Source organism: Zootoca vivipara, chromosome 6 (genome assembly GCF_965207765.1).
Source record: "Zootoca vivipara chromosome 6, rZooViv2.hap1.1, whole genome shotgun sequence".
Taxonomy (NCBI): domain Eukaryota; kingdom Metazoa; phylum Chordata; class Lepidosauria; order Squamata; family Lacertidae; genus Zootoca; species Zootoca vivipara.
Window position 1 is genome coordinate 63,053,997 of NC_142589.1, and position 25,213 is coordinate 63,079,209.

At 46.2% G+C, this 25,213-nt stretch overlaps 1 protein-coding gene across 5 annotated transcripts in view; it reads left to right on the plus strand.

Annotated features, from left to right (window-relative positions):
- Positions 1-23,849, plus strand: part of CD164L2 (CD164 molecule like 2) — a 37,306-nt gene extending 13,457 nt beyond the window's left edge. For 2 of the 5 annotated variants that reach the window (XM_035119310.3, XM_035119316.3), the window contains exons 2-6: positions 2,336-2,443; positions 6,022-6,099; positions 7,075-7,164; positions 9,894-10,056; positions 11,209-12,554. In XM_035119310.3, the coding sequence (XP_034975201.3) occupies positions 2,336-2,443; positions 6,022-6,099; positions 7,075-7,164; positions 9,894-10,056; positions 11,209-11,338 (569 nt within the window). In that variant the 3' untranslated portion in view covers positions 11,339-12,554. Of the gene's footprint in view, positions 1-2,335; positions 2,444-6,021; positions 6,100-7,074; positions 7,165-9,893; positions 10,057-11,208; positions 12,555-14,864; positions 17,360-22,804 lie in introns of those variants that run through there. The other 3 variants (XM_035119312.3, XM_035119311.3, XM_088672392.1) reach the window with 3 other exon arrangements.
- The last annotated feature ends 1,364 nt before the right edge of the window (positions 23,850-25,213 follow it).

Genomic DNA, 25,213 nt, shown 5'->3' on the forward strand with positions numbered 1-25,213 from the left:
GTCAGCTCCCTGGAGGAAAGTTGGGATATTGGTGTAGTAATAAAGCAATAGATAAAAGCAGGTCTATATGACTTAGCCTGTGTGAAGCAGAAAGTTTCCACACTTTGAAGTGTTTTGAATCCTTTTCTTCTTTTTTGCAATAGAGGTTGCCAGCTTTTGGGTGGCCCTACACACCACTCTGTTTGGCCCTTGGAACTGTCCCAGGCCATGCCCCTCACTGTCCCTGCTTCCCAGCCTCTTTGACTGATTTTGTTTGTCTAGAATGTGTCCTTGAACTCTGATAACACCTCTTGCTTGCCTGGAGGGAGGGTAGAGAGGGGTGTGTGCATTCATTGCTCCACCCAATGAATGAGAGCCAGTGTGGTGTAGTGGTTAAGAGTGGTAGACTCGTAATCTGGTGAACCAGGTTCTTGTCCCCGCTCCTCCACATGCAGCTGCTGGGTGACCTTGGGCTAGTCACACTTCTTTGAAGTCTCTCAGCCCCACTCACCTCACAGAGTGTTTGTTGTGGGGGAGGAAGGGAAAGGAGAATGTTAGCCGCTTTGAGACTCCTTCGTGTAGTGACAAAGCAGGGTATCAAATCCAAACTCTTCTTCTTCTTCACCCCCTTTTGCCTTTGACCCCGCCCAACACATGCAGTTGGCCCCTGAGAGGCTGCCCCAGGAGGGAATGGGGCCCTTGGTCTGGAAATGCCTCCCTACTCCTGATGTAAGGGAAGTCAGGTCACCGACAGTTTCTGATCTTCTCATGTTCAACCGAAAGCCTTCGTCTCCTGAAGGCCAGCTGACTTATTGAGCATAGAGTGCAGTGGCAGAAATGTAATCCAACATTTATGGGTTTAATAAAAGTTGAATAAGCTTCCATGCGCTGCAGCCTTATCTGTGCTGCAGCATGCAGAGACTCTTGGCAGTTCCGCCACTGGCAGGTCAGCATCGATACATGAAACAGGCGAGTTTGGGGAGAGCTCATTCTGCATGTGTCGTGCAGGCAGGCAGCTCTTCTGGGTATGGTACATTCAGTGCAATCTCCTCCAGATAGCTGGGTACTCTTCCAGCATGTTGCCACAGCTGTAATAGGCAGCAGCTTTAATAATATTTCTGTATTTATAGCTGATAATAGAATTCACAGTGTCTTGATAACAAAACTAGTGGCAGTGGTGGTGATTTGTACAGCACCTAGCATTTTAGAAACATGGCACAGATGTTTTCCAAACTACAGCAGTCCCTGCCTCCCTGGAGGCTCACAGTTGGATAGACCGGATACTAAAGGGGGAAAGCAAGCAAAAATTCAAGCACTAAAGTTCCAAAAAATTATGTGATTGTTTTTCTCATGGCTGGCTGGAATGGCTGCTGGCCAAACAGCAGTTGGTGGCTGGTGGGCTGATGGTTTGGGCCTCAGTTAAGAGAGATTATTTTTTCCATTAAGTGGCATATGCATTTTATGAATACAGTGGTACCTTGGGTTACAAACACTTCAGGTTACACACTCTGCTAACCTGGAAGTAGTACCTCGGGTTAAGAACTTTACCTCAGGATGATAACAGAAATCGTGCTGCAGTAGCAGCAGCGGGAAGCCCCATTAGCTAAAGTGGTACCTCAGGTTAAGAAAGGTTTCAGGTTAAGAACGGACCTCTGGGATGAATACATAACAAGAGGTACTATTGACATGAAATCAAATCAAACCATGATAGCTAAACAAAACTTCCATGTACAGTGGTGCCTCGCTTAATGAATGCACTGCTTAACGAAATTTCCGCTTAACGAAAGGTTTTTTCTAGTGGAGGTTGCCTCGCTAGACGAATTCGTTTTATGAAAAATTCGTCTAGCGAATCGCGGTTTCCCATAGGAATGCATTGAAATTCAATTAATGCGTTCCTATGGGCAAAAATAAAATAAAAAAAATTCAATGCATTCCTATGGGATTTGCTAGACGAATTTTTCGTTATAAGAAAAGACCTGTGGAACGAATTAAATTCGTCTAGCGAGGCACCACTGTATACCACAGTGAGTATCAGATACCAGAGGATTCCATCTCTGAATCCTTTGATATATCTAGGCTTGCGTATTTTTGTGTGTGTGTGTGTGTGTGTGTGTGTGTGTGTGTTGTGTGCTTACAGTTTTTCTAATAGTGGGGGCTGTAGCATACAGGACCACAGGCAAAATGTGGGGCAAAGACTCCAGAAATCAATAGGCCATTGGGTATCTATACAAGCCCAGCCCACATAGTGCTCCACTTCCTGTTTTTTTGTTTTCTCTTGCAGCCTGCTCCAGAGTGGCAATGCAGGATTCATACTTGCCTGAAAACTCAGCCTGTTCCTTTTTTTGCTGTTTTGCAGGAGAATGCAAAGAATTGGAGTCATGTGACAAGTGCATTGAAGGAGATGCTACTCTGAACATCACAAACTGCGTGTGGATGCACTGCCGAGAGTCTGAGGAGAAGCCAGGTGAGCTGCGGCAGGTGGTGAGGGGTGCTTGCCAAAAACTCAGTTCATACACCTTGCAAAGAGGTGGCCCAATTCTACAGTTCATACACCTTGCAAAGAGTGGCCCAATTCTACACGTTCTCTGCAAAGTGGAACATACTTGTCTGAAGTAATTCCGTTTGCTTGCCTTATCCTCCCAGTGCTTTGAGTTTTTGTAATGGCTTCCCTCTTCTCCCCCAGATGGTCGAAGAATTCCATTGTGGTGTGTGTGCTACATAATGCTGCCAGGTCCAATGATTTGCTCACCTAGCTCAGTATTGTCTGCTCTGACTTACCATCACCTGCCACCTCTTTTCAATGGATGATGCATGTGCTCTGACATTGCACTGTGGTTACTTATTCAGCTCAATATTGTCTACTCAGCAGCTCTTCAGGGTCCCAGGAAGAGAAGAAATCGTTTGGGAGTAAGGGGCAGGCAGTTGGAGAGCCAGAGAGGGTGGGTGGAGGTCATCGGGGGGGGGGGAGCAGGAGCTGCGTCAAGCTCTTCCGGCACCTGAACGTCTCTTCATACATGAAGTGGAGATGCTGTGTATATCTCCAAAGTGAAAATCGAAGTTGTAGAGTGCCCCCCCAAATCATTTTGGGACTTTTCTTTGATTTTTAAAGATTTTTTTTTAACTAGACCAACTTGCCATACATCCAGGTTTTCCAGGACATTTTGCCTATTCAGCAAAAATCTGCCCGGACGCCATTTTGCAGAGCGATTCCCAGACGTGTCTGGGAGAACCCGGATGTCTGGCAGCCCTAAATATGTATATCTCATGCATCACTGAAACCAAGACAATGTAATTTCCAGGTGGTCACCCATCCAGGCACTGACCGGACCCAAACCTGCTTAGCTGGTGGCTTTGTGGGCCTTCAGACCATACCCTAGGACCAGGCCTTGCATGCAGAAGGTCTCAAGGTTGAAACCCTACAATCTCTTGTTAAAAGGATTTGGCACCAACCAGATGATGGGAAAGGCCCTTTTCTGAGACCTGGATAGACAATACTGGACTAGATGGAGAAATAGCCTGACCGTTTCCCTTTGTTCCCCTGAGCAGTCTGCAAGGGCCACTCCACCTTACACATTACCAAGATGTTAGGAAGCCACTCTCTCTCATATCCACTCTCTTCTCTGGCTGGTTCTGGCTTTCCAATGGGACCACCAGCTTCTTCTCACTGGAGGTGCCAGAATCTCTGGCGCATCTGGCTTGCGCTTCGCCGGTTGACACCTTCTCCAAGGACCACTCAGTCCCTGGCTTGCTGGATGTGCAAGAGGCAATATGCCTCTGAATAAAAGTCACTGGGAGTCACAAGTAGGGGAAGGATGCCTTAGGCCTGATCCAGCAGGACTCTTCTTACATCCTTTCCATGGCCTTCTGCCTTCTGCCTGTCTGCTTGAATGCAAAAGGCAAAGGACCTTGCTACTTTAAGGTCTATGCCCTGGCTGATACTTGGAAATCCCTCCTTCCATTTTGCTGGGAGTTTGTGGCTACCCCTCTGAGCGGAATCGCCTCAAGCTCTGCATCTGTGTCGGTTTGTGTACTTCGTTTGTTGCCATGACTGCCATCCCCAGGGGGATAGATAGATGGGAGCCACAAAGAATACAGCCTTCTTCTCTCTGCTGGTTCAGAAACAAACTCCCATCTCACAACGTTGTCCTGAAAGCTCCTGCCAAAGTGCTTATCTTCGTACGGAGAAGGAACAGGGGGTGGGGTGTTCTGCCCATTTCCTCGCTGCTACCTGCCCTCAGGTATGCAGACTACCTGGAGCCCTACTTGCTACAGCAGGTGGAAGAAGGGAGAGGCAAAAGATGTGGACTGGGGTGGGAGAGTTTTGGTTAGCATAGGAACCTGCCTTATGCCCAGTCAGACCATTGGTCCATCCACCTCAACATTGTCCACACTGACCGGCAGCTGTTCTCCGGGAACCCAGACTGTGTTCTTTCCCAGACTGAGATGCTGAGGAAAGAACCCGGGGCATTCTGCATGCAGAGCAGATGCTCAGCCTCAGCCATTGAGCGACGACCGCTCCCCAGCACAAGAAGCTGCCTTATACTGAGTCAGATATTTGGTCCATGTAGCTCAAACAGTCCCAGGAAGTATAGCCAATGGTGGTGGGGCGGTGCCCCCCAGGTGCCATCTCTAAGGGGGGTGACAAGAAGGCACCTTGCGGGGGGTTCGCCCTGCCACCCCTGGGCGCGGCAGCACGAGCCGCCGAAATCCCACCACCGACCATATGGCGCTCAAACAGTGCCGCCGGCAAACAGCGGTGCATGCGCCGTGCTGCTATGTACTGTGCATGCTACGTACGGCGCATGCACATGCGCAATATGTAGCGGCGGTGCACATGCATCGTACGTACTCTGCAAGCGCCTGTGCCACCGGGCTGTCCCCTCCCCCGACACCCAGCACTGGGTGCCGGTTAGCCTTCCTTTGCCCCTGTCTGGAGGGCCAAAGGTTCCCCACCCCTGATCTCAGGTGAAGGGGTCTTGGATAGTAGTTGCATCTCCCACCCAGCAAACTCTAGAGTGGATCCTTCTTTCAGCAAAGGTTTGGGTTGTCAGGTTTCCTCTGGTGCTAATTCCCCACTCCACATTCTTCACTATTTAGTTAATACAACTGTGTGTCCCTGTATGAGGAAGTTTTTAATGTTTTATGTTTTATTATGCTTTTATATTTGTTGGAAGCCGCCCAGAGTGGCTGGGGCAATCCAGTCAGATGGGCAGGATATTGTTGTTGTTGTTGCTGCTGCTGCTGCTGCTGTTGTTGTTTTATTTACTTACTTACTTACTTACTCACTCACTCACTCACTCCTGCGTTAAATTATGCTTGCTGTTGACTGTAGCATCCCTTTCCAGGTATGCTTCCTTCTTGCCATCACAATTGTGTGGTGAGGAGGGTAGCAGGGTGATGCCTCCTTAGCTCCCCACACCGTCTCTTGCATCTGCATCAGCCCTGTCTTCCACACCTGTTGGGGAGGGGGAAAATCAGATGACCTGAGAGCGCTCTACGCAAGCAGGATTCTAAATTGCACCCGGAGCCTAAGGTCCCACCTGCGCCATGCATTTGAAGCATTCTTAGACCAATTTAACATGGGGTCATGTTAAGAGTGTTTAGAATTGTAGGTCTATGTGGCCAGGACCTGCAACAAGCTGCAGTTCCTAGGATTCTTTGGAGGAAGCCATATGGTGTGGGTGTGACCCTGGAGGGTAGCCAACATGGCAGCCTCCAAGCGTTGTTGGACTGCAACTCCCATCAGCCCCAGCCAGCATGGCCAATGTTCAGGGATGACGGGAGTTGTAGTTCAGCAACATCTGGAGGACGTCTCGTTGGCTAGTAATCTATGTGTGACTCCTCTCTCCAGACCTTCACCCAACGTTCAGGGGCGGGAGAGGAGCCAGCAGACATGGCACATGATGCCAGTCACGTGATGTGAACCCCAGAATAGGTCTTGCCTTTCACTTTGTTTCTGGTTGCGTAGCCTGGGGGAAATGGTGTGGGGGGGGGGACTTGCAGGATTTTCAATGTGACTTGGTTTCTTTCCTCTATCCTAAGGTTCCGGTAGCTGTGTTGTGAAGGGAGAGCCAGCCAAGGAGAAGTGTCACTTTTACAATGTCACTACCAGCTGTGAAGGTAATGCTTTCCTGCCCAACCACTGATCACCATGCTGTCCGTTAGGCCTCATCATCTGCCTCAGGACCTTTGCCTCTGCCTGTTCATCCTGGAACCTGATCATCAGGACCACCTCAAACATTTTTCTTGCTTCTGACTCTTGATACAGAAGCAAGAAAGAACTAGGGAGACGTCCTGTTCTGGGTGGGGTGGCACTTCCTCCCTGAAGGATCAGAAAAGTAGCTGGGGGGGGGGGAGACTCCCTAATCTGGAGGGCCACAGGTTCTTTATCTCTGGCATATAGGGCACTTTCACATGACCAGCTGGAGGAGTCCTCTTCAAACCATTTGCCCATCTGATCCAATACAGGCTGCCCTTATGGGCAGCAATTTTTCCCAAGTTATCAGGCATCTTTGTGGAATTTCTTGCCGCAAGGTATGTAAGGGTTCATTCCTAGCTATTGATGTTAACAGCCGTTTACGTCTATTTATTCATGTTCTACAGATGTCTAAATAAAAACAGCAATAAATAAATAAATAGTTAAATCACAAAATGCAGGTGCATCTAAAACAAAATTGAAACAATACAAAATACTCGCTCATGGCAAATATCCATTTATTCAGCTATGAAAGCTTGTCCTAACATGTTCAGTAGTTTCCAGAAAGTGCAGACTTTGGGAGGCGATTGTATCTTGACACAGGCAAGATGGTCTTTATTAAGATCTAGCTCTGTCTTTTGGGGCAGTAGATAACAAATCTTTGCCTTCTTCCCTTCAGGTATTTCAATGACTACTTTTTTTTATTAGTTTGCTCTAATTTTATTCTACTTTATATAAATGGAGTGTGGCTTTTCTTGTCACCGAGTATGCATAACCCTGAGTGTGCTTCTCTAATGTGATGATCTGCTTGGATAGTGCAATGTGTGGTAGGAAATTTTTCTTGTAGGAAAGAGGTGTGGGTTGACTTCCCCCCCTGCTAATGATGGTTCTTTTCTTAGCATCCGAAACAACCACCAAGCAACCTCCACAGCCAACCACCAAAGAGCCTCCAAAGCCATCCACTAAGGAGCATGAGATCATCACACTTGGTAAGTGTGATTCTCCTTACATTTTGCGGATTGAAGAAAGGGGGGGGGGTTGAATGTTGGTGAGCTAGTGCAAGAAAGAAGAACCTTTGCCATGATGAGCATCTCCAAGTGGGGAATGCAGAGCAGCTTCTCGGTGGTCATATGTGCTCCAGGCGCTGTTTTCCTTAGCGAGCCCTTCTCTTGTGGTAAACCCCACTTGTCACTCGGGGAACAGGACCAAAGCTTACCTTGAGACGTGAGAGCAAACATGGCTTATTGCAGGCATAGGCAACCTTGGCTCTCCAGATGTTTTAGAACTACAACTCCCATGATCCCTGACCACTGGCCCTGTTAGCTAGGGATCATGGGAGTTGTAGTTCCAAAACACCTGGAGAGCCAAGGTTGCCTATACCTGGCCTAAGTAGAACTAGGATCTTTCCTATCAAACACCTATTTCCAATAATAAATGTTAGCTTTCTTATTTTCCTAAACCCAGAGTCTTAGTGTGATTGTATCCAGGGTAAAGTGTGCTTCTCCAACAATTTGGACTTTTAGAAGACACCTGAAGGCAGCCCTGTTTAGGGAAGCTTTTAATATTTGATTAATTATTGTATTTTAATACTTCGTTGGAAGCCGCCCAGAGTGGCTGGGGAATAACTAATAAATTATTATTATTATTATTATTATTATTATTATTATTATTCAGATTCAGTTCAGATTCTGCTTAGAATGTAGCTCCAAATCTTACCACCTACAAGCCCACAACATGTTCCCAATCCTACATGGAGGGTCATTCAGACCTCACCTTTGAAAAATGACTGTGCTTTTAGCAGCAATTTAGAAGAGAGCAAGACTTCTCCTGTTGCCCCACCCCATCACTATTTCAGGTGACAATTAAGGGGCTTTAATAAAATAAAACAGATCCTTTTGCTACTGCCAAGCTCTTGCTGTACACCGTTGCTGGCTTGGATGAGAAAGCTTAACAAGGCAGGCCAAAGGAACGGAAAGGGGAAAATTAGCTAATAAAGAAGCGAAGGAGAGATGGATGTGTGTGTTCTCAGGGAGAATGAATCTTCCTGCCGAAAAGAAGAGCAAGAATTGAAGAGCTTTGGGCTAATTAAAGTGAGTAACTCTATCCTGAATCCTTGTGAATTATTGATCCAGCGCAGGCTCCCGACGGGAAGTTGTATGCACTCATTTATCTCTGCGTGAGCGAAGGCTCCTGTTTTTCGGCTTCCACACCAGTCTTGCCCACACTGTGTTTAACTGCTTCCTCTGTTTCCTTGCAAAGTACACCCCTTCAGTAGCAATGCTGCAGCATTGCGTATCTGCTTTTGTGATGGAGATGCGAAACACTTGGCTGGATGGTGAATGCGCAGTCCGTGGAGCGAAGGTTTAAGTTCTAGCAGCTAAGCCTTTGCAATACGACCTGTACATGAGCTGACTAGTGTGGCATGGTGGAAGACAAAAAGAAAAAAGAAAGAAAGAAAAGAAGAAGAAGAAGAAGCTTGCAACAAAATGATGCTTTTTGATCCTTACATCTTGTAAAGTGAGGTGTATGGTTGGCCAGGAGGTGCCATTTCAGACACTGCCTGCCTCAGCCACCTAATCTCTTTCACCATCAGGAAAGCATGAATTTTTCGTTAATGGGATTTTTGACTGTGACCCATTAACATTGCTAGGGGGAGTTTTTTTGCGAAAGCAGGAAATTTAGGCTGCAGAGGCTGTTGGAATTTCTGTGCAACAGATAATCATAAGACTTGCAGGGGGATTGGTACCTCCTGTACGCTGCAGGAAATTCTGGAGATAACCAAAAGTATGTACCACTCTGGGAAAACAGTGTGCAAGCAGGTGGAGTCTCAGCCGGCATACCAGATGGAGCTGGTAGACAGCCACCCTGGATACAGAATTAACTTGCGCCTCCATGGACAGCTGTGAGTCCAAAATGACTCCCAGGCTGCGCACCTGGTCCTTCAGGGGCACAGTTACTCCATTCAGGACCGGGGAGCCCCCCATACCTGCCAGCCTCCTGCCCCACCAAAACAGTACTTCTTTCTTCTCGGGATTCACCCTCAATCCGTTAGCTACCATCCATCCTCCAAACGCCTCCAGACAGTAATAGTAACACCTTGAGCTTGGCAAATCAGCAACTAGCACAGATCTCTGAGCAGAGGAGTTATATGTTCTGTGGCCAAGCCTCCATATAGGTCTTCGTCAGCTCAAACTCAAGAGCTCTCTTTAAAGTTAGTACAGTACTGATACCTTACTCCGGGACTGCTCTCCATTGTGCACACAGGTTCATCTTCACTGTGTTGGAGGGGCTGCTGCTGTGTAGTTGGTACATAGAAGCGCATGTGAGACTGCTCAAAGGTGGCTGAAGTTGTTAGCTGGGTTTTTTTTTTTATGACGGAACAAATCATTACTCCGTCTTCGGAACCTGTATATGAAAACAAAGTCTTGTTGTAATTTTGTGTGTCGTGTACAGCCTTGTGGCATTTTTATGAAAAGTGCAATCTATAAATGCTTAAATATTATTGTATAAACAATACAATACAAAATACACACACACCCCACACACCCCAAAAAACCCCACTCAATCTGGAGGGGCCAGTAATAGTGAGTTCATGGACTAGTATTTTTGTGCAGGGGTGTCTTCTGCATACAAAGCAGGTACTCTTCCCACACTAAGCTGCAGCCTTTTCCCTTTTTGCCAGTTACCTTCACAACCCGCTTGCTTTGTCTCCCCCTAGGCACAACGACCAGCCCTCCACTAACTGACTCCCCGGAGTTCCACCCACCAGGATTTGACTCTGCCAGCTTCATCGGGGGAATCATCCTGGTGCTCAGCCTCCAAGCCGTTGTATTTTTCGTGGTGAAATTCCTCAAGGCAAAGGACAGCACCTATCAGACACTGTAAGTTCCCTACAAGCAGCTGGGAGCAGGGTTTTTTTTGGGGGGGGGGATGTGTTGTCCTCTGAGAAGCAGAGAGGGAGATGGTCTGTCCGTAAGAACATTCTGATCTTCATTTTGGGGTAGTTTCCAAAGCAATTGCTTTGCTATGTTTAGTCTGTGGCATCTTCAGAGACCGACAGCTTTATTATGGCATGAACTTGGTGCACAAAAGTGCCTGCCCATAATATGTTTGATGGTCTTTAAGATGCCTCAGGGCCTTTTGTTGTTTTTCATTTGGTGCCCAAGCTATAATAGTTTAGACCAGGGTAACATCAAAACTGTACACTTAAAGCACTATTATACTTCTTTGTCATGGCTTCCCCCAAAGAATCCTGGGAAGTGTAGTTTATTAAGGGTGCTAAGAGTTGCTAGGAACTAACAGAACTCAATTTTTGAGTGGTTTAACTGTCAACCGCTCTTGTTAGGGAGCTTAGGAAATTAGAGCTCCTACCTCTAAGCACCTTTAACAAATGACCATTCCCAGGATGCTTTGAGACAGGGAGGAGCCATGACTGTAAAAGTGGTGGTATGCTGGTGTTTTAAATTATGGTGTGGATGTGGCCCAGGGCAGTTAAGAAACTATATTCATTAAATAAAATAAGACAATGGGGTGGTGTTAGTGGGAAAGTTACTGGAACTGACTACTCACACATGAAGACCGAGAACATCCAGTGGGATGCAAACCCTGCCTTCATGATGGTCGGCCATCTTGTATCACACAGTAACTTCCTGTTTGTTTTCAAAATGGCTGTTCAGGCTCTCTTGCTGTCTTCATTTCCCCACCCTACCCCCAGTTTGTCTTCTATGCGTTTTAGGGGGATAAAGAACAGCATATCAGCTCTTATATCCCTCTAAACACAGAAATAGAGGGATCTTACACTTGACAGCCTTCCTCCCCTCTTCCCCACCTTCGCATTATTCCTGTGTCCTTGCACTCAGTTTTTCTCTCCGTTGCTGCTGTGCAATTCTCACATACATGCTACTGACTGTGTTCAAGGACTGGCAGTTTGACATGCCACTGAGCTCAGTACTCTCTGTGCCGAGCAAGGGGCTGCTCCAGCCTGCTCACACCACCTAACTTTTAGTGAAGGCTCGTTTCTTTCCTCAACACAGATATTTGCAGTCTTCTCGTATCCAACCCCATGACCGGCTGTCTGCAGTTCTGGGTTTCTCTGTCATCTTCCTCCTTTGTTCTGCTTTCTCTCCCTCTATCCCCTGGCCGCAAAACAGTGACTCACTTTAAATGAGGACTCTGGATCTTTAAGAAGGGCAGCAAAGCTTTGAAATTTCAATTATTATTTAAAAATCTTTCTCACATTCATTGTGGCTGTGTCGTGGTTACGGCCCTCTTTAGGTGATCCAAAGTGGCAGCAGGTAGGGGCGTTCACATGTTACATTCAATGTCTGCATACCTGTGAACACAAATAGTTCAGCTGCACACTCATACAGTTATTCACATGTAGCATTCAACAAGTGTGCAGTCTATGTACGCAGTAGCTGAGCTGCTTTATGCAAATACATGCGCCTGTGTAGAAACAGCTTGCACTTGTGTTCAGTGTAATGTGTGAACATGCCTTAAAACACTGAGGTGTGTGTGACATCCGTGGCTACTTTCACACACCTAGGGTCACTGGTTTTTATTAGCTTTCTCATTCCCCTGGGTTGCTATTTTCATTGTCCTCCAATTCATGGAAGCCCACTGTCTGCAGCAGGGAATGGTTTCTCTCTGGACATAAGAATAGCTTTGCTGGATTAAACCAGTGGCCCATCTAAGTCCAGCATCCTGTTCTCAGGGAAGTCTGCAAACAGGACCTGAGCGCAACAGAGCCCTCCCCACTTGCGGTTACCAGCCACTGGCAATCAGAGGCATGCTGCCTTCATCAGTGGAGGTACAATGCTTTTTGAAAAGTGTGCATGAGCTGGGCTCCTTTGGGAGGAAGGGCAGGCTTCAAAAATTGGTATAGAAACCAATTACAAAAAAAAGCAAAACACATGGAGAAAATTAAATTATGCAATAAAAATAAAGGAACTAAATATAGTAATAGCATGGCCCTCCTATTTAGAACTCTCCTAATCCACATCAAGGCCTCACACCAGAATGGGGCCTTGTGCCATTTTCCTAGTGACACCTTCCCACAAGCTGATATTTACCTGTGAAGTTGGTGCTGTTTACTGTATGCAGCACTTTCAGAGGGCAAATAGCTGGAGGGGGAGAGAGTGAAAGTGTTGTCTGTGGCGAACCAACCCCAGACTGAGAGTACACCTTTGGGACTGATGTTTCATCCACATAACGAGAGGACAGTTTGAGCATACTTTGCTAAATTGCGAAAGCTGTAACTTGTGGTTTGCCCTACTCAAAGTGCGTTATACTTTTGTTGGCAGGTGGTGAACAAAACCCTAGCCAAATAGCTCTACATCCCTGCTGTGTGTAACCTTTGGTCAGTGTTAAAGGAAATTTCAAATGTTCTGTGAGAGACTCTCCTCCTTGCATGCGCCCAACAATATTTCTGGGTTTCTCATCTGTATCTTCTGCTGCCATCTCTTTCTCCAACAGATCCTTTCAGAGAATCACCAGCTGGGTTCTCCTCCTCTCAATCTGTCCTTGATTCTCTTTCTTTCTTTCTTTCCTCCCACCCACCTCTCATAGGAGAGTGTGGGATCAAAATATGTCTTTAAGCCTGCTTCACTCAATGATGCTTTCTCCTACACAGGTAATCCACTGACATAGTCATGTGTGGATTATGGCATGAGCATCATCTTTTGCTTCAGTTGCATGTGTTAGGAAGCCAGTTGGGCAGGGCCTGTTATGGAATGAAGTGACTGCCTCAGGCGGCAGGTGCTTGGGGGCTGGCAGTGGTGATGACGGGTTGAGAGGCCAGAACTGTGTCTGTAACGGAGCCTGGCCTGCATGCCCAGCTAGCCTGCTGTCCTGCGGTAAGCTGGACAAGTCACCAGTGTTCAAGTAAAATTCATAGAATCATAGAGTTAGAAGAGACCACAAGGGCCATCCAGTCCAACCCCATTCAGTTGAAAGTCCAGTTGGCTTCTGAATGAGTGTGGTGGTACCATTTTGGTCATTGCCTCAGGAGGCAGCAATGGCTGCACACACACCATACTCTTAAAGCACATGACTCTCCCCCCCTCCAATAATCCTGGGGACTGTAGTTTGTTAGGGGTGCTGGGAAGTGTAGCTCAGTGAGGGGTAAACTAAAGTCCCCAGGATTATTTGCGGGAAGCAATGTGCTTTAAATGTATGGTGTGTACACAGCCAATGTGTTCTGCTTTGAAGTTGGATATACGTAAAGAAAAATACCTCTGTATAGGAAAGGGTGCTTAAACTTCCCTCAGCAAACTTGGCTAGGTCTTAGTTGAATCTTTTTGCCCCAGTTTTGGATCTCTTCTCAGTCAAGGCTCAGTTTAAGCAGCGGGCCAGCTAGGAACACATTATTGGGGGCCATGGAGGAAGAATTTGAGGCAAGATAAGACAGTTGTATCCCTTTGCCCAAAGCCTTGGACCGTATTTTCAGCTTTTTAAATAAATAAAAAGCTGTGCGAGCCAAAGCCTGCCAATGTTCCTTTTCCAGCTTTTAAAACATCCTTAGGCAGCTGGCTCACTTCCAAAGCCAGTCTGGCAAAATCACCCCAGAAGCCTAGCTATTGGGGCTTAACTTCCTTGATGATTGCAGCCATGCGTGATCCCCAAATTTTGACCGTGGGTGCATTTGCTCGTGTTGATTCCTGCCCTAAATCGTAATTTTTCAGGCACCTAGAGAGAGGGGTTTGTTTGGCATTCCAGCACTGGGGAAAGCTGCCGCTATTAGGGGCGGCTGGGATGTCAACCAAACAGTGATTGCTGCTGTTTTTTGTTTGCAGCGTTCCTCTCACTCTTTTATTTCTGTTTGTGTAACAAATTGCTTAGACCTAGCTTGATTCTATTCCCAATAGAACATTGGGCTCATTCAGGCTATCTTTTGCACCGTACTTTCCAGGCACAGGCCTGCGCTTTAAAGCTTTGTGTCTGGGTGGAGTTTTTCCCCCCTATGGCTTTTCCCAGGAAAACCCAGGTTTTACTGCTGAATCAGAGCAAATGGCAATTTGCAGAAAACCGAGCTATTCAGCGGTGAAATGCAGGTTTTCCCAGGGAAAGCACTGGGACAAACAAACAAGCAAACAAACAAACTTTCAGACATGGGGCTTTAAAGCCCAGAACCGTGCCTATTAACACTGCACAAAAGGTAATTTGGATGAACCCATTGTTCCTGTCATTTTTCAAAACTCTGAAAGGCAGGTGTATCTCCCCTCCCGACAAAAAAAAAACAAATAGTGCTGCATTTATGAGGAGAACTGTCCTTGCTGAAAGTTCAGCGTTCTTTAAAGGGAACAGGAGCTCTGCTCTTCTGGGGGTAGCCCCCATCTTAATCTGGAGCATAAAGTACAAATCTCTTAACACCTTATTCTCCCTTAACTTGGTCCATGCTGCTTCTGTGTTCTTAACTGTATCCTTGGCTCCAAACTAAAGCTTGTACAGTAATTTTGCCATAGCTCTATTACGTCCATTCCTCTCCAGACCCTGTTAACCTGAGCACTAATGCTAGCCAAGGGGAACCTTCTATTTACTTGGCGTATCAGTGACTCTCTACCAGAAATGTGTGTATTGGGCGTGTTTAAAGGGGCATTGTGCTTTGATATTGTCTCTAACGTCATGTCCCCAATTGCCATCTCCCCACCCTTTTTTTTTTGTATCTCCCTTGCACGCTGCCTGTCGTCAGAGAGGACAACCAGCAGTAGGTGTAGCTGTGTGTGAAAGAACAGTGGGAAGTAATGGGCTGTCTCTGGAACCAGGAAAACCTACGCACCTTCTCTTAGACCCGCTCCCTTTGTGGGGCTCTTTCCTCAGAGCCAAGAAAGGCTATTATGGGCCTGTTTTTATGCATTCAGCAGCATCTTTTCCTGGACCATAGAACATTAGCCTGCCGCGAGGAGCTTGCATGTTTGACTGTTCCTCCTTGCACAGAGAAATGTAGCATGTCTTCAGAGAAAGCTACCTTGAAATCCCTGGCCTTTTAGTTTTTCATGTGCCGGTGATTATATATATGCAGGAATATTCAGATGTGCATCCTTCTCTTCCATGCTGTAGTGGTACAGCCCAGGGAAATCGTTAACTCCTGGCTTCTGCTGAAGGCATAAAACTGTCTCTGGGGATCCTGCTTACCTCGTGCTTTTCCCTTTTCCTGTTTTCAGCAGAGGGATGGATGGAGAACAGGGACTGCTTTGAACTGAATACTGTTAACTTTCTGATCGATTGTGTGTGTAACGGGAATGTGCAAACAACCAGCTCCTGTTTGCTTTTGAAACTATGGGCCTTCCCTAGGGCAGGGATGAGCAGTGGAGATGAGCTATTCAGAGCTGACCAGAGTCTGCCTCTCTCCCTCCTCTGCTCCCCACCCCTTATTTTTTTTTGCCTGAGAGCATGACCACATGTTACATTTGCCACGAGAGAGCAGCTGAATCTCAAAGGTTTTTCCACCAACTGGCGGAGAAAAACTGGGGGACACAGAAATTGCACACTGAGTGGCGTAGAATCTACTTGCCAGCATAGCCAATAAGAAAAGAGAGATGGGGAGACGGGAGGGGGAAATTGGGTCAGGAGATAAAAACAACCGAACAGCAGCTCCACTTTCATCTGTGTGCAAATTCTAACTCCTCCAGCCCTTTTCCTTAGGGTCAAAACAACGCATCCCGTTAATTATGTAGTGTGCAGGTACTTCTTGATGTTTTTAAAATGAATACCTAGTACAGGAGGTTGGGGAAGTTGCTACAGAGAATATAGGTCGCAGGGACTGTGGTAAAATCCTTCCCTCTCCCACCACTGGAGGCTGGTCTGTGAGGGCAAATGGGGCACTGCCCCACCGACCTCAGTGTGCCCTCAGCCAAGCTCCACCTGCCTGTCTTTGCACTTAACAAGCGGTCCAGGGAGTGCCTGAGACTGTCAGCTTCCTCCTTAGTCTCAGTATCGCCTTGTAGAAATGAGCAGGGAGGAGGGTTGCAACAAAACTAGAATCGGTTTGCTCCACCTGTCACTGGCTCTACCTGCCGTTGGTCACCCTACCAGGCTGCTTGCATGCTATACCTTTCAATTTAGGGGAGTGCGGCCGGTTCGGTTCAGTCGAACTGGTCGCAGAGCCTTGTGGGGCGGCGCAACAATTATTTAGACTGGTGCATGAGAGGCGTGGGGGCACCACATTTTGGCGTCTCGTGGCATGGCTGAAATTTGAGACCCCAAGGTATGCCGCTGCTTTAAAGCACATTTGAAGTGCCTCCCCACCCCACCCCGAATTCTGGGTGCTGTAGTTGGTTTGTGAGGTTGCTGCGAATGGTAACCCTGTGAGGGGTTAACTGCAGTACCCAGAATCCTTTGAGGAAGAAGATGTGCTTTGAATGTGCTGTATAGTGTGCAAGCAGCCCTGTTCTTAACAGGAACCAGTCACCACTATCACCCCCTAAAAAAGCCCCTATGAAACTCCCCCCCCTTGCCCCAGCAACACACACACAAAATCTAGGGGAAAGCTCCCATCGCCCTAGTGAGTTTCCCCTGCTAACTGTTGCACATGTGTTCAGAAGCATGCAGACTGGTAGATCTATGGGTGAATTGTGGTAGGCCAGCAAGGGTTTTTGATTCCCAATTGTCTTAACAACAGCAACACCTTAAAAGCTCACCTCCCTTCCAAATAAAAAATAAAAAAAAATAAAAAGGCGTTGCTGAAATTTGGGGGTGGGGTGGGAACCAACCAGAAGTGGATTTTTTTTCTGTGAAGGAAATTGTGAGCTCGCTTCTGGTACTGATCACATCTGCTCAGAGGCATTCTTAGGCTGGGTACACATCACACATTTAAAGCACATTTTCTCCCCACCACCCAGAATTCTGGGAAGTGTAGTTTACCCCCTCACAGAACTACAATTCCCAGCATATTTAACTACACTTCGGCTGGGGATGGGTGGGTATTGTGCTTTTAATGCATGGTACGTATGACAACATTTTGCACCTCAGGTTGGACCTTAGGAGTCAGAGTAAATAAATAAATAAGCCTGAATTCTGCCCGCCCTGGGATTAGTTTGTCCCTCTAGTGGCGAAACTTCAAGGAGCTCTCATGTGGCAAGTGTATTATGTGGGGGTGTCCCAGTACATCCTGCTCAGAAGCAAGGCCTCTTCTCCCTCTGCTGGGCCCATGGCTTCCCTGTGGTGTGGCTGAGAAAATAAAGGATCGAAAATACGAAGCTGTGGAGTCACCATGGTGACTACTGGATTCTATTCCCAGCTGGCTTTCCACCTCTTTTTCCTCTCCTTTTCCCCCTTCTTTTTTTTTGTAGCTGTTCAATTGAGAAATAGCTGCTCACGGGGGGGGGGGGGCGAAGACTTTGACGCCCTTAGTTAAAATGTGGTATTATTATGCTCTGTTGCTTTGAGTTCTTTTCTCCTCCCCACCCCAAGAAAAGCTTTAAAAAGTGGCTTATATTTAAAAACAAGTACACACCAGGAAATAATAAATCGTGGGTTGTAGTTGGTGGTATTCCTACTCAGAGTAGTCCTATTAACATTTATGAGCATGACTAACGTAGCTCCATTGGTTTTAATGGGTCTTCTCTGGGTGTAACTTGGTTGGATGCAACGCCATGTTTTTTACATTTATGGGAACTTGATTACATTTAACAATGGGCTCATGAGCCTTATTTCCTTGCACATACTAAGAGGGGCTTTTAAAGTTTTTATTTATTTATGTATTTATTTAAATAATTCCTATACCGCTTCACATTTGCAAAGGAAACAATCTCTTAGCAGTTTTGTAACCTGCCTTAAAGAATCAAGTAAAACCTTACAAACTATCAAGCAGTACAAATGAGAAACAGACACAACTTCAATTCTGATCCACATTTAAAGAAGCATAATAACAAGAAAACAAAAAATCATCCTAAACATTAAAAAAAAACTTTACACATTAAAAAAACCAAATACAAAAATAAGTGCCTCCAGGTGACTAGCTGGGTGTAACATCCTGATTCTTGGAGAGTTCTTCCTATGCTCCCTTTTGCACCTTCAAATCTTATTTATGAAACTTGTCAAGCCGTGCCTTGCTGTGGAATACCCAAGGAGATGTACAATAAATTGATAGCCTAATTAGCCATCATTTGTTAGCCACCACACAAGCTCATTCATAGGTGGAAGCGGATCGTTTAGGTTGCAATCCTAGGTATACTTAAGTGTTATCTGCACCACAGATTTAAAGCACCGCCCGCTATACCCCTATAAATGGTCATGGCTTCCTCTGATGATACAGTTCCCATAGTGGTTTAACAATCAACCCCTCTTCCCAAGGAACTCTGGTAATTGTAGTTCTGTGAAGGGAATAGGGGGTCTCCTAACAACTCTCAGCCCCCTTAACAAACCTCACTTGTCAGAATTCTTATGGGAGGGAGAAGCGGTATGATACATTTAAAGCAGTATCATATTTAAAGCATTATCGTGCAGATTGGGCCTATATGTCCATCTAGACCAGTATTGTCTACTCTGACTGGCAGTGACTCTCCAGGGTCCTGGGCAGAGGTCTTCCCCATTGCTACTGACCTGGTTCTTTAAACTGGAGATGGAATCTGGGACCTTCTGCATTCAGATCAGGTGTTCTGCCACTGAGCCCTGGGATCTATGGTTGCTTTTTGTAATATAGCAGACCCCTATAGCAACCTCTGCTCTCAGAATCTCCCAATAGCAAAATGGGGTTCCTTCCCCTATCATTTAAGTGACTGGCTGCTACTGGGACTCAGGGGTTGAGCACTGCGTCATTGGGAGGAGGGTAATCTCAATCAGAACCGATCAGTGTCAGCAGCCATTTTAGGTTTCCTTGGGAATCTGCTTAGCAACAACATTTCCAAACCACTGGCAGGTCTGCTGCCAGGATGGGAGATTTTTTTAGTTTGAGTTGATATTTGATATTTGTATTCCACTTTTCTAAGAGCATTGTGGAGCTCAAAGTGGCTCACCATAATAGTAGCCTTAAAAACGGACAAACATTAGTACATATAATCATACAACAAGCACTATAAGGTAACCCATAAAACAATAGCAACTGGCACAAACTCATAGTGATTCGAAATATCAGAAATGTATGGGCTGCTTTCATCTTCCTTTTCCTCCTCCTCCTTTGCCCCCAAATCTCAGTGGTGCAGCTAGGTATTGTTAGACCTTGGTCTTATTCTCCCCCATCTCTTTCCACAGTAACATAGGTTATGTCAAAATATGGTAAGCCAGCCTTTCCGTATCTGATGTCTCCCTAAAACCCTTCTTTGGTGGCACCACTGCCAAGTCCAAAAGCCTGCAGACCCATAGCAAATGAATTATGGGGGTGCTCTCTAACCAGCTGCCTTCTCTGCTCTCCTCCCACCAGCTGAGGAATGAATTCTGTGTGTTCTTGCTGTGCCTTTTGTGTGTTTCCGTGTGACTTTTGTAGTCCTGGAGCCTTTCTTGGCAAGTGGGGGGAGGAAGGAGAGAGGGAGACTAGCCGAGTGTTGTATGCCAACTGGGGCACAGACTTGTGATCCTGACTTCTTCATTAAAGCTTGTGGGAGTTTGATTTCTCTGGGGCTCCAGTAGTGGTGTTGCTTGCGGTCTTCCTTCTGCAGTGTTACCCGAGGCTTGGGTCTCCCTTGGTGAGAAATCCCTACCCCAAAACAGTCATGCATCTTTCCAAGAGTAGCCTAAGATGAGCAGTGCATTGGGGTGGGCGGGCGGGGGGTGGGCATCCTGCCTTAGGCAAAATCTGGTTCTCCCACAAGCAACAAACTCAAAGCTGTTGCAGAAAGGGTGGATCTGAGGCAGCTGGGGAGCCACTTGATAGTGGTTTAATAACTTAACCCTTTTTGCTCCTGGAAATGCAAGGAGCAGGTTGATTGGCTGGCTGCAACCTCAAGCCTACTAGTGTGTGGGGGGGGGCACAGGGGCAATTGCCCTGGGCACAAAATTGTTAGGGCGTAAAATTTCAGCCTCAATTCAGCTGGTAGGCACACCCTGCTATGTGTGAGTTGTCGTTCCCACCCTCTAAGGTGAATGAACCAGTAGCCTGTTGGTCATTATTGTGCAGAGCCTGCAATTGCACGAGGACCTATACTTGCTTCTGTTGCACTAATCAGTTATTTCCCATTAGTGAACGCATCTGGAATAAGGGAGTTTCCTGCAAAAAAGGGAGGGCTGACAGCTATGCATCTGAAGTCTTCAACTTGTTCTTTAACTTGTGTACTGTTCAGGCTGTGGGAGGTGTTTAATGGGTGGAAAGAACAGGAGTAACGAAGAGCCCCACTTTAAACAAGACCAGTTTCCCCCGTGGTGGTGTGTGCTTGTGCAACCCCACAGACGCAACTAAAAGCCACTGAATTTGGCCTCCCAGAAAAATAGTCTGTTTTTAAAAGAGAGAGAAAAGCAAGCAAGTAGGTTTCTTAGTTTGCTTGAAAACATGTGCACAACGGATGCTGCAGTCTTAGGAGCCTGGGGAATTGCAAACTTAAGTTTCCAGTGGTTTGTGAGGTGGGGGCTGCAGCACCCTGAGCCTTCCCCATTATAGCAAAGTTCAAATAAGTTAGGTAGAATCAGGCAGGTTTGCAAAATTATGCAGGTCAGCTTGTAGTATTTCAAGTCTTAGCACAAGTTTTTTGGGGTGGTAGCGGTGGTTTTGTTTTTTAAAAAAACCAAGGCATAGAACACACCATCCCAAGTGATAGCACAGAAGTTACAGGAGGAACAGGGAACTGTTGCCCTCCAGATTATGTTGCTGGACTACAACTCCATCATCTCTGACCACTGACTGTGCTGCCTGGGGCTGATGGAGTCGAGCCATATCTGAAGGGCCTAGGTAAGTTTTCCTTCCCTGAGTAATAGGATATAATCTGTGTGAATATCCCAGAAGTGGGTCTTGCTCTTCCCCTTCCTGGAGTGCATCTGTCCACCCACGAAACGGCATATGCACTGTGTGAGAAGAAGTGTCTAAACAAACACTGGACATTTACAGGATTTGGTCCTCCACGTGGGGGTGGAAACAGTGTCTTATTCTCAAGAGATGTCTCAGCAGGAGTGTCACCTCAGGTTTTCATTTTGCTTTTCAGATGATGGGCTGGGAGAAAAGGGATAAGGTTTACTGCAAAATGCCATGATCTCCTCTTGGATACCTTTTTAGCTGTCCCAAACAACAAGAACCCACCAACAGACCATGCAATTAATGATAATTGGTTGCGATTACCTTTTTTCATACCACAGAATGTCTAGAAATCTCTGTGCTTCTAAGGAATTTTTTATATAAGGTCTAAAACGGGCTGGGAGGGGGAAAGAGAGAGTGTGATTTCCATCAAAACACACACAGAGAGACTGTTCTGAATCACGGCTCAACCATTCTGGGCCCGAACTCTTGACATCTCCTTTGAAAGTACCCGGTTCCTTTCACTCATGTTCAGGAGAGAGAGGTACTAATTCTTAAATTAGATTTATACCCCATTTCTCAGCCAAGATGGCTGAAAGAAGCCCATGATAAAACTCCATTGTAAATTATAGTCTCTGATGCGGCATTGCTGAACTCCCTCCACAAGTCTGCATATCTGTCTTGTAGGACTCTGTATTATATATACTGTATATATATGTTTGTTAGTTTCCATTGTAGTTTTGGCTGGCCATTAGACACCCCCATGAGTGCAAATCTTAACATTAGAACTGGTTTGAGGCTTTAACACTGTAATCATATACATCAGGTGCACAACCTGTTGCCCCCCTCCCAATGTTGTTGGACTCTACCCCCATCAGCTCCTACAAGCGATGGTGTGAGTTGGAGTCAGAGAACAACTAGAGGGGCGCTGGTTCCCAGGCCTGATAAACATCTGTTCAGAAATTAAGGCTGCAATGCTATATACCCAGTTACTCAGGAGAGAACCCCGCTGAATTCAAAGATTCAGCACATTTTTAACCATACCTCTTCAGAAGTATGTTCTATTGAATTCAGCAGGGAACGTCTCGGTAGACATGCTTAGGATCGCTCTGTAAGTAGGTGAGTATAGGACTGCTGCCTGACAACTGTCTTTTGCATGTCTTCTCAGAAGTAAGTCACCTGGGAATAAGCTGCACTGAACACTGTTGGATGGAGCTAGTATGAACTGTGCTGCAAACTTAACTTTTCCTCATTTTTCAGAAAGAAGGAGAAAGGGCCACTTGTAACTTGAGAATGGCCAGCTTAGAGCTGAGGTGGTCTTGTTCCCAACAATTTAATTCTTCTCTTCTGCAAAATTGGGTATCTAATTTGGTGCCCAAATGCCTCACATCTTGGATGTTACCATGTATTGATTATTTTATTTGATGTTTCATATTTAACAGCATTCAGGGAGTGACATGCAATGGCACGGCACCTGATGTGGCGTATGTTTGATAAGATGCAATGGTGCATAGGTTCTGGCAATAGAGAGCCGGTCACATTTCATGATGCCTGCCTGCCTAACTAGGGCGCAGGGAGCAAGGTGCTAAGATGTCTAAGTTGCTCTAATTCTGAAATTAAAACCCCTAAATTTTCAAATTAAAGAGGTCTGCAAATAAAGATGTGAATGGTGAAGCTGGCAGTGCCGACACATGCATGTCATGAAATCCAGCCATTCACAAATTAAAACAAGTTGCACCTTCCTGGTTTTCCAGGTGAAGTTGTTTCCAGCGCTGAGGAAAGCAAGGGAGAAGTCGCTGTTACAGATCTGCCATTTTGGCTGAGCTCGGTGCTCCCCCTGCTGTCTGTTCTCTTGCCTGGTGAAGTGTTTCCCCCCCCCTGTGCCCCCACCCCTTCTCATTTGTTCCATCACATTAGGATCTGATGGCTGATCTCCAAGGAGCTGCCTTGATAGCGTTTCTCTTGTGGGAGGAGTTGCTGGAGAAGAGGAGGCTGCCTGTGGTCGCATTGGGAGCCAGGACTCTTTCCCTCTCTCTTTTCTTCAAATGGAGCTGCTGAAGTGGGAGATCTGCTCCAGACCTAAACAGCCTATTGTCACGATGGGTGATGCTTGGCTCAGATACCTGGACCTTTTAGACTTGCTGCGGAAATAGTATAAATATATACATGAGATACTAGCAAGCTCAAGCTGCAGGGATCTGCTTCGTATGTAACTGTGTAAGGTTAAGGACACCTTCAAATGATGGTGGGGTTTTCTTTCTATTCCCCCCCCCCTTCTGTACAACCTGCTTTTGGTTGATTATCCTTATTCTAAGCCCACAAAGATCCTTTTTCAGTACCTGCCGGTCCTGTATATTTGTTCTTAAAGGCTGCACCAAAAGTGGAATGTCCAGTGGAACTTGGGTCTACTTCACAAAGTGTGACTTCTTTCTCCCTCCACCCAATATTGTTTAAGCCAGATCACTCTAAAAGGTCAGAGTCTTATGCAGATGTCAAGACACTTGAGTCATGATGTTAACGTCTTGCACAAGAGAGTTGGGGTGGGTCTCCTTCACGCTCGTTCTTGCGGGTGAGTTTCCGGTAGGGGAGTTGCGTTGGAGCAGCTGACTTATTAACGCTGAACCCAACAGATGTTGGACTTCATTGGAAGTTGCCTGTGCATTAAAGAGTGGATCCTTCTAAGAGTCCACTTCTCAGCTGCCTCCCTGGAAAAACAAAGAACACCCCTTGCTGTGGAAAGGCTGCGAGCACAACGGGGGAAGACGCCTCTAAAATAAAATGAAATATTTGTGGAACGCATTTTGTGTTTTGTTATTGAACAGTTTGTACTTCTGCGCATTTGGGGGTAACTTTGATTATAGCTGCAATGTTGTAAGCCGCCCTTCTTTCATCTCGTGCCTTTGATATTTCGGACTCCCGACTCCCATCATCCCCAGCGAACATGGCTTGTGGTCAGTGATTTTGGGGAGTTTTAGTTCAACAGCGTCTGGATGGCACCAAGCTTGGGGAAGGCTGCTGTAATATCTGTCAGCTACTGCTTTTATAACATTATTCTACTGGAAATTTTGTTTAATTGAAATATTTCAAAGCGGCTTTTCTGGGTAGTTTGCAAAAGTGAAAATTTATGCATAATGTAAAAAAGAAAAGAATCTCCTCCCGCTACATATCTTCTCTGTTTCCCCAACTGTCCAAGATAAAAACCAACACATGTACTCATGAAACCACTCTTCACAGCAGTGCTAACCCAGAGTCCTAGGCAGGCAGGAACTTACCACCATCCTAGTAACAAATACTTAATATTACTCTAGCTAAAGCTATTGAACCTGGGAGCTTCATATCGGATGATATGGAGGCAGTGTGTTCTTGTTGCGCGAGTTCATTGGCTGTGTTTGGCAAAGCTGAGCAAAGAATGTACAGTATGTGCTGGACCCTCCCCCCCAGAAGCAGAGGCACAGTGAAATATAGCAACTTGTTTCTTATTTCCTTTAAAGAAAAGGCTGTGCTCAGAGTTGTTTACCTTGGTTATTTATTTGCAGTCTTCAGCCATAATGGTTCTCAAAGCGGTTTCAGGATAATAAAATCAGATTTATAGGTGGTCCCCCTGCCTTTCTCGCTATGATGCATCCCTGAAAATATATGCAAGCACTGGAAAAGGTACATTTCTAAAACAGTGTGATGGCTGTGGTCTGAGAGAGTGCCAGAGGTAAGAGGTTAGACCTTAACAGCAAGGGGGGGTTGCAGGGTGGTGGGGTTGGGGTGCCCATTAGTAGGCTCTGTCAAGCTTTCACAGGGAGGGAGCAGCAGCAGCAGTATCCTGAATGCTGGGAGGTTGAGAGCCACTGTTAAAATTTTCCATAGTGCCTTGGATTGATACTTTAGGATTTATGTTTTTCTCTATACATATATGCGTCCTGAGCACTAACACACTGAAAGATCTTGTGTCCCCATTAGGTTTCCAGGGGAGTCACAACTCTGTTTCTCGGCGCAGAACAAATTCAGCTTCTCTGTGTCTTTTAATGCAAACTGGATCAGATTTCTCTCTCAACCCCAGTGCTATTTTTCTAGAAAGAGAGGTGCCAGAGCTCACCACAAACACCTTCCTCGTTCTCTTAGAATGGCAATAGTGCCCACCAGAGAGGTGCCGGAACGGAGTTCCTGTGAGT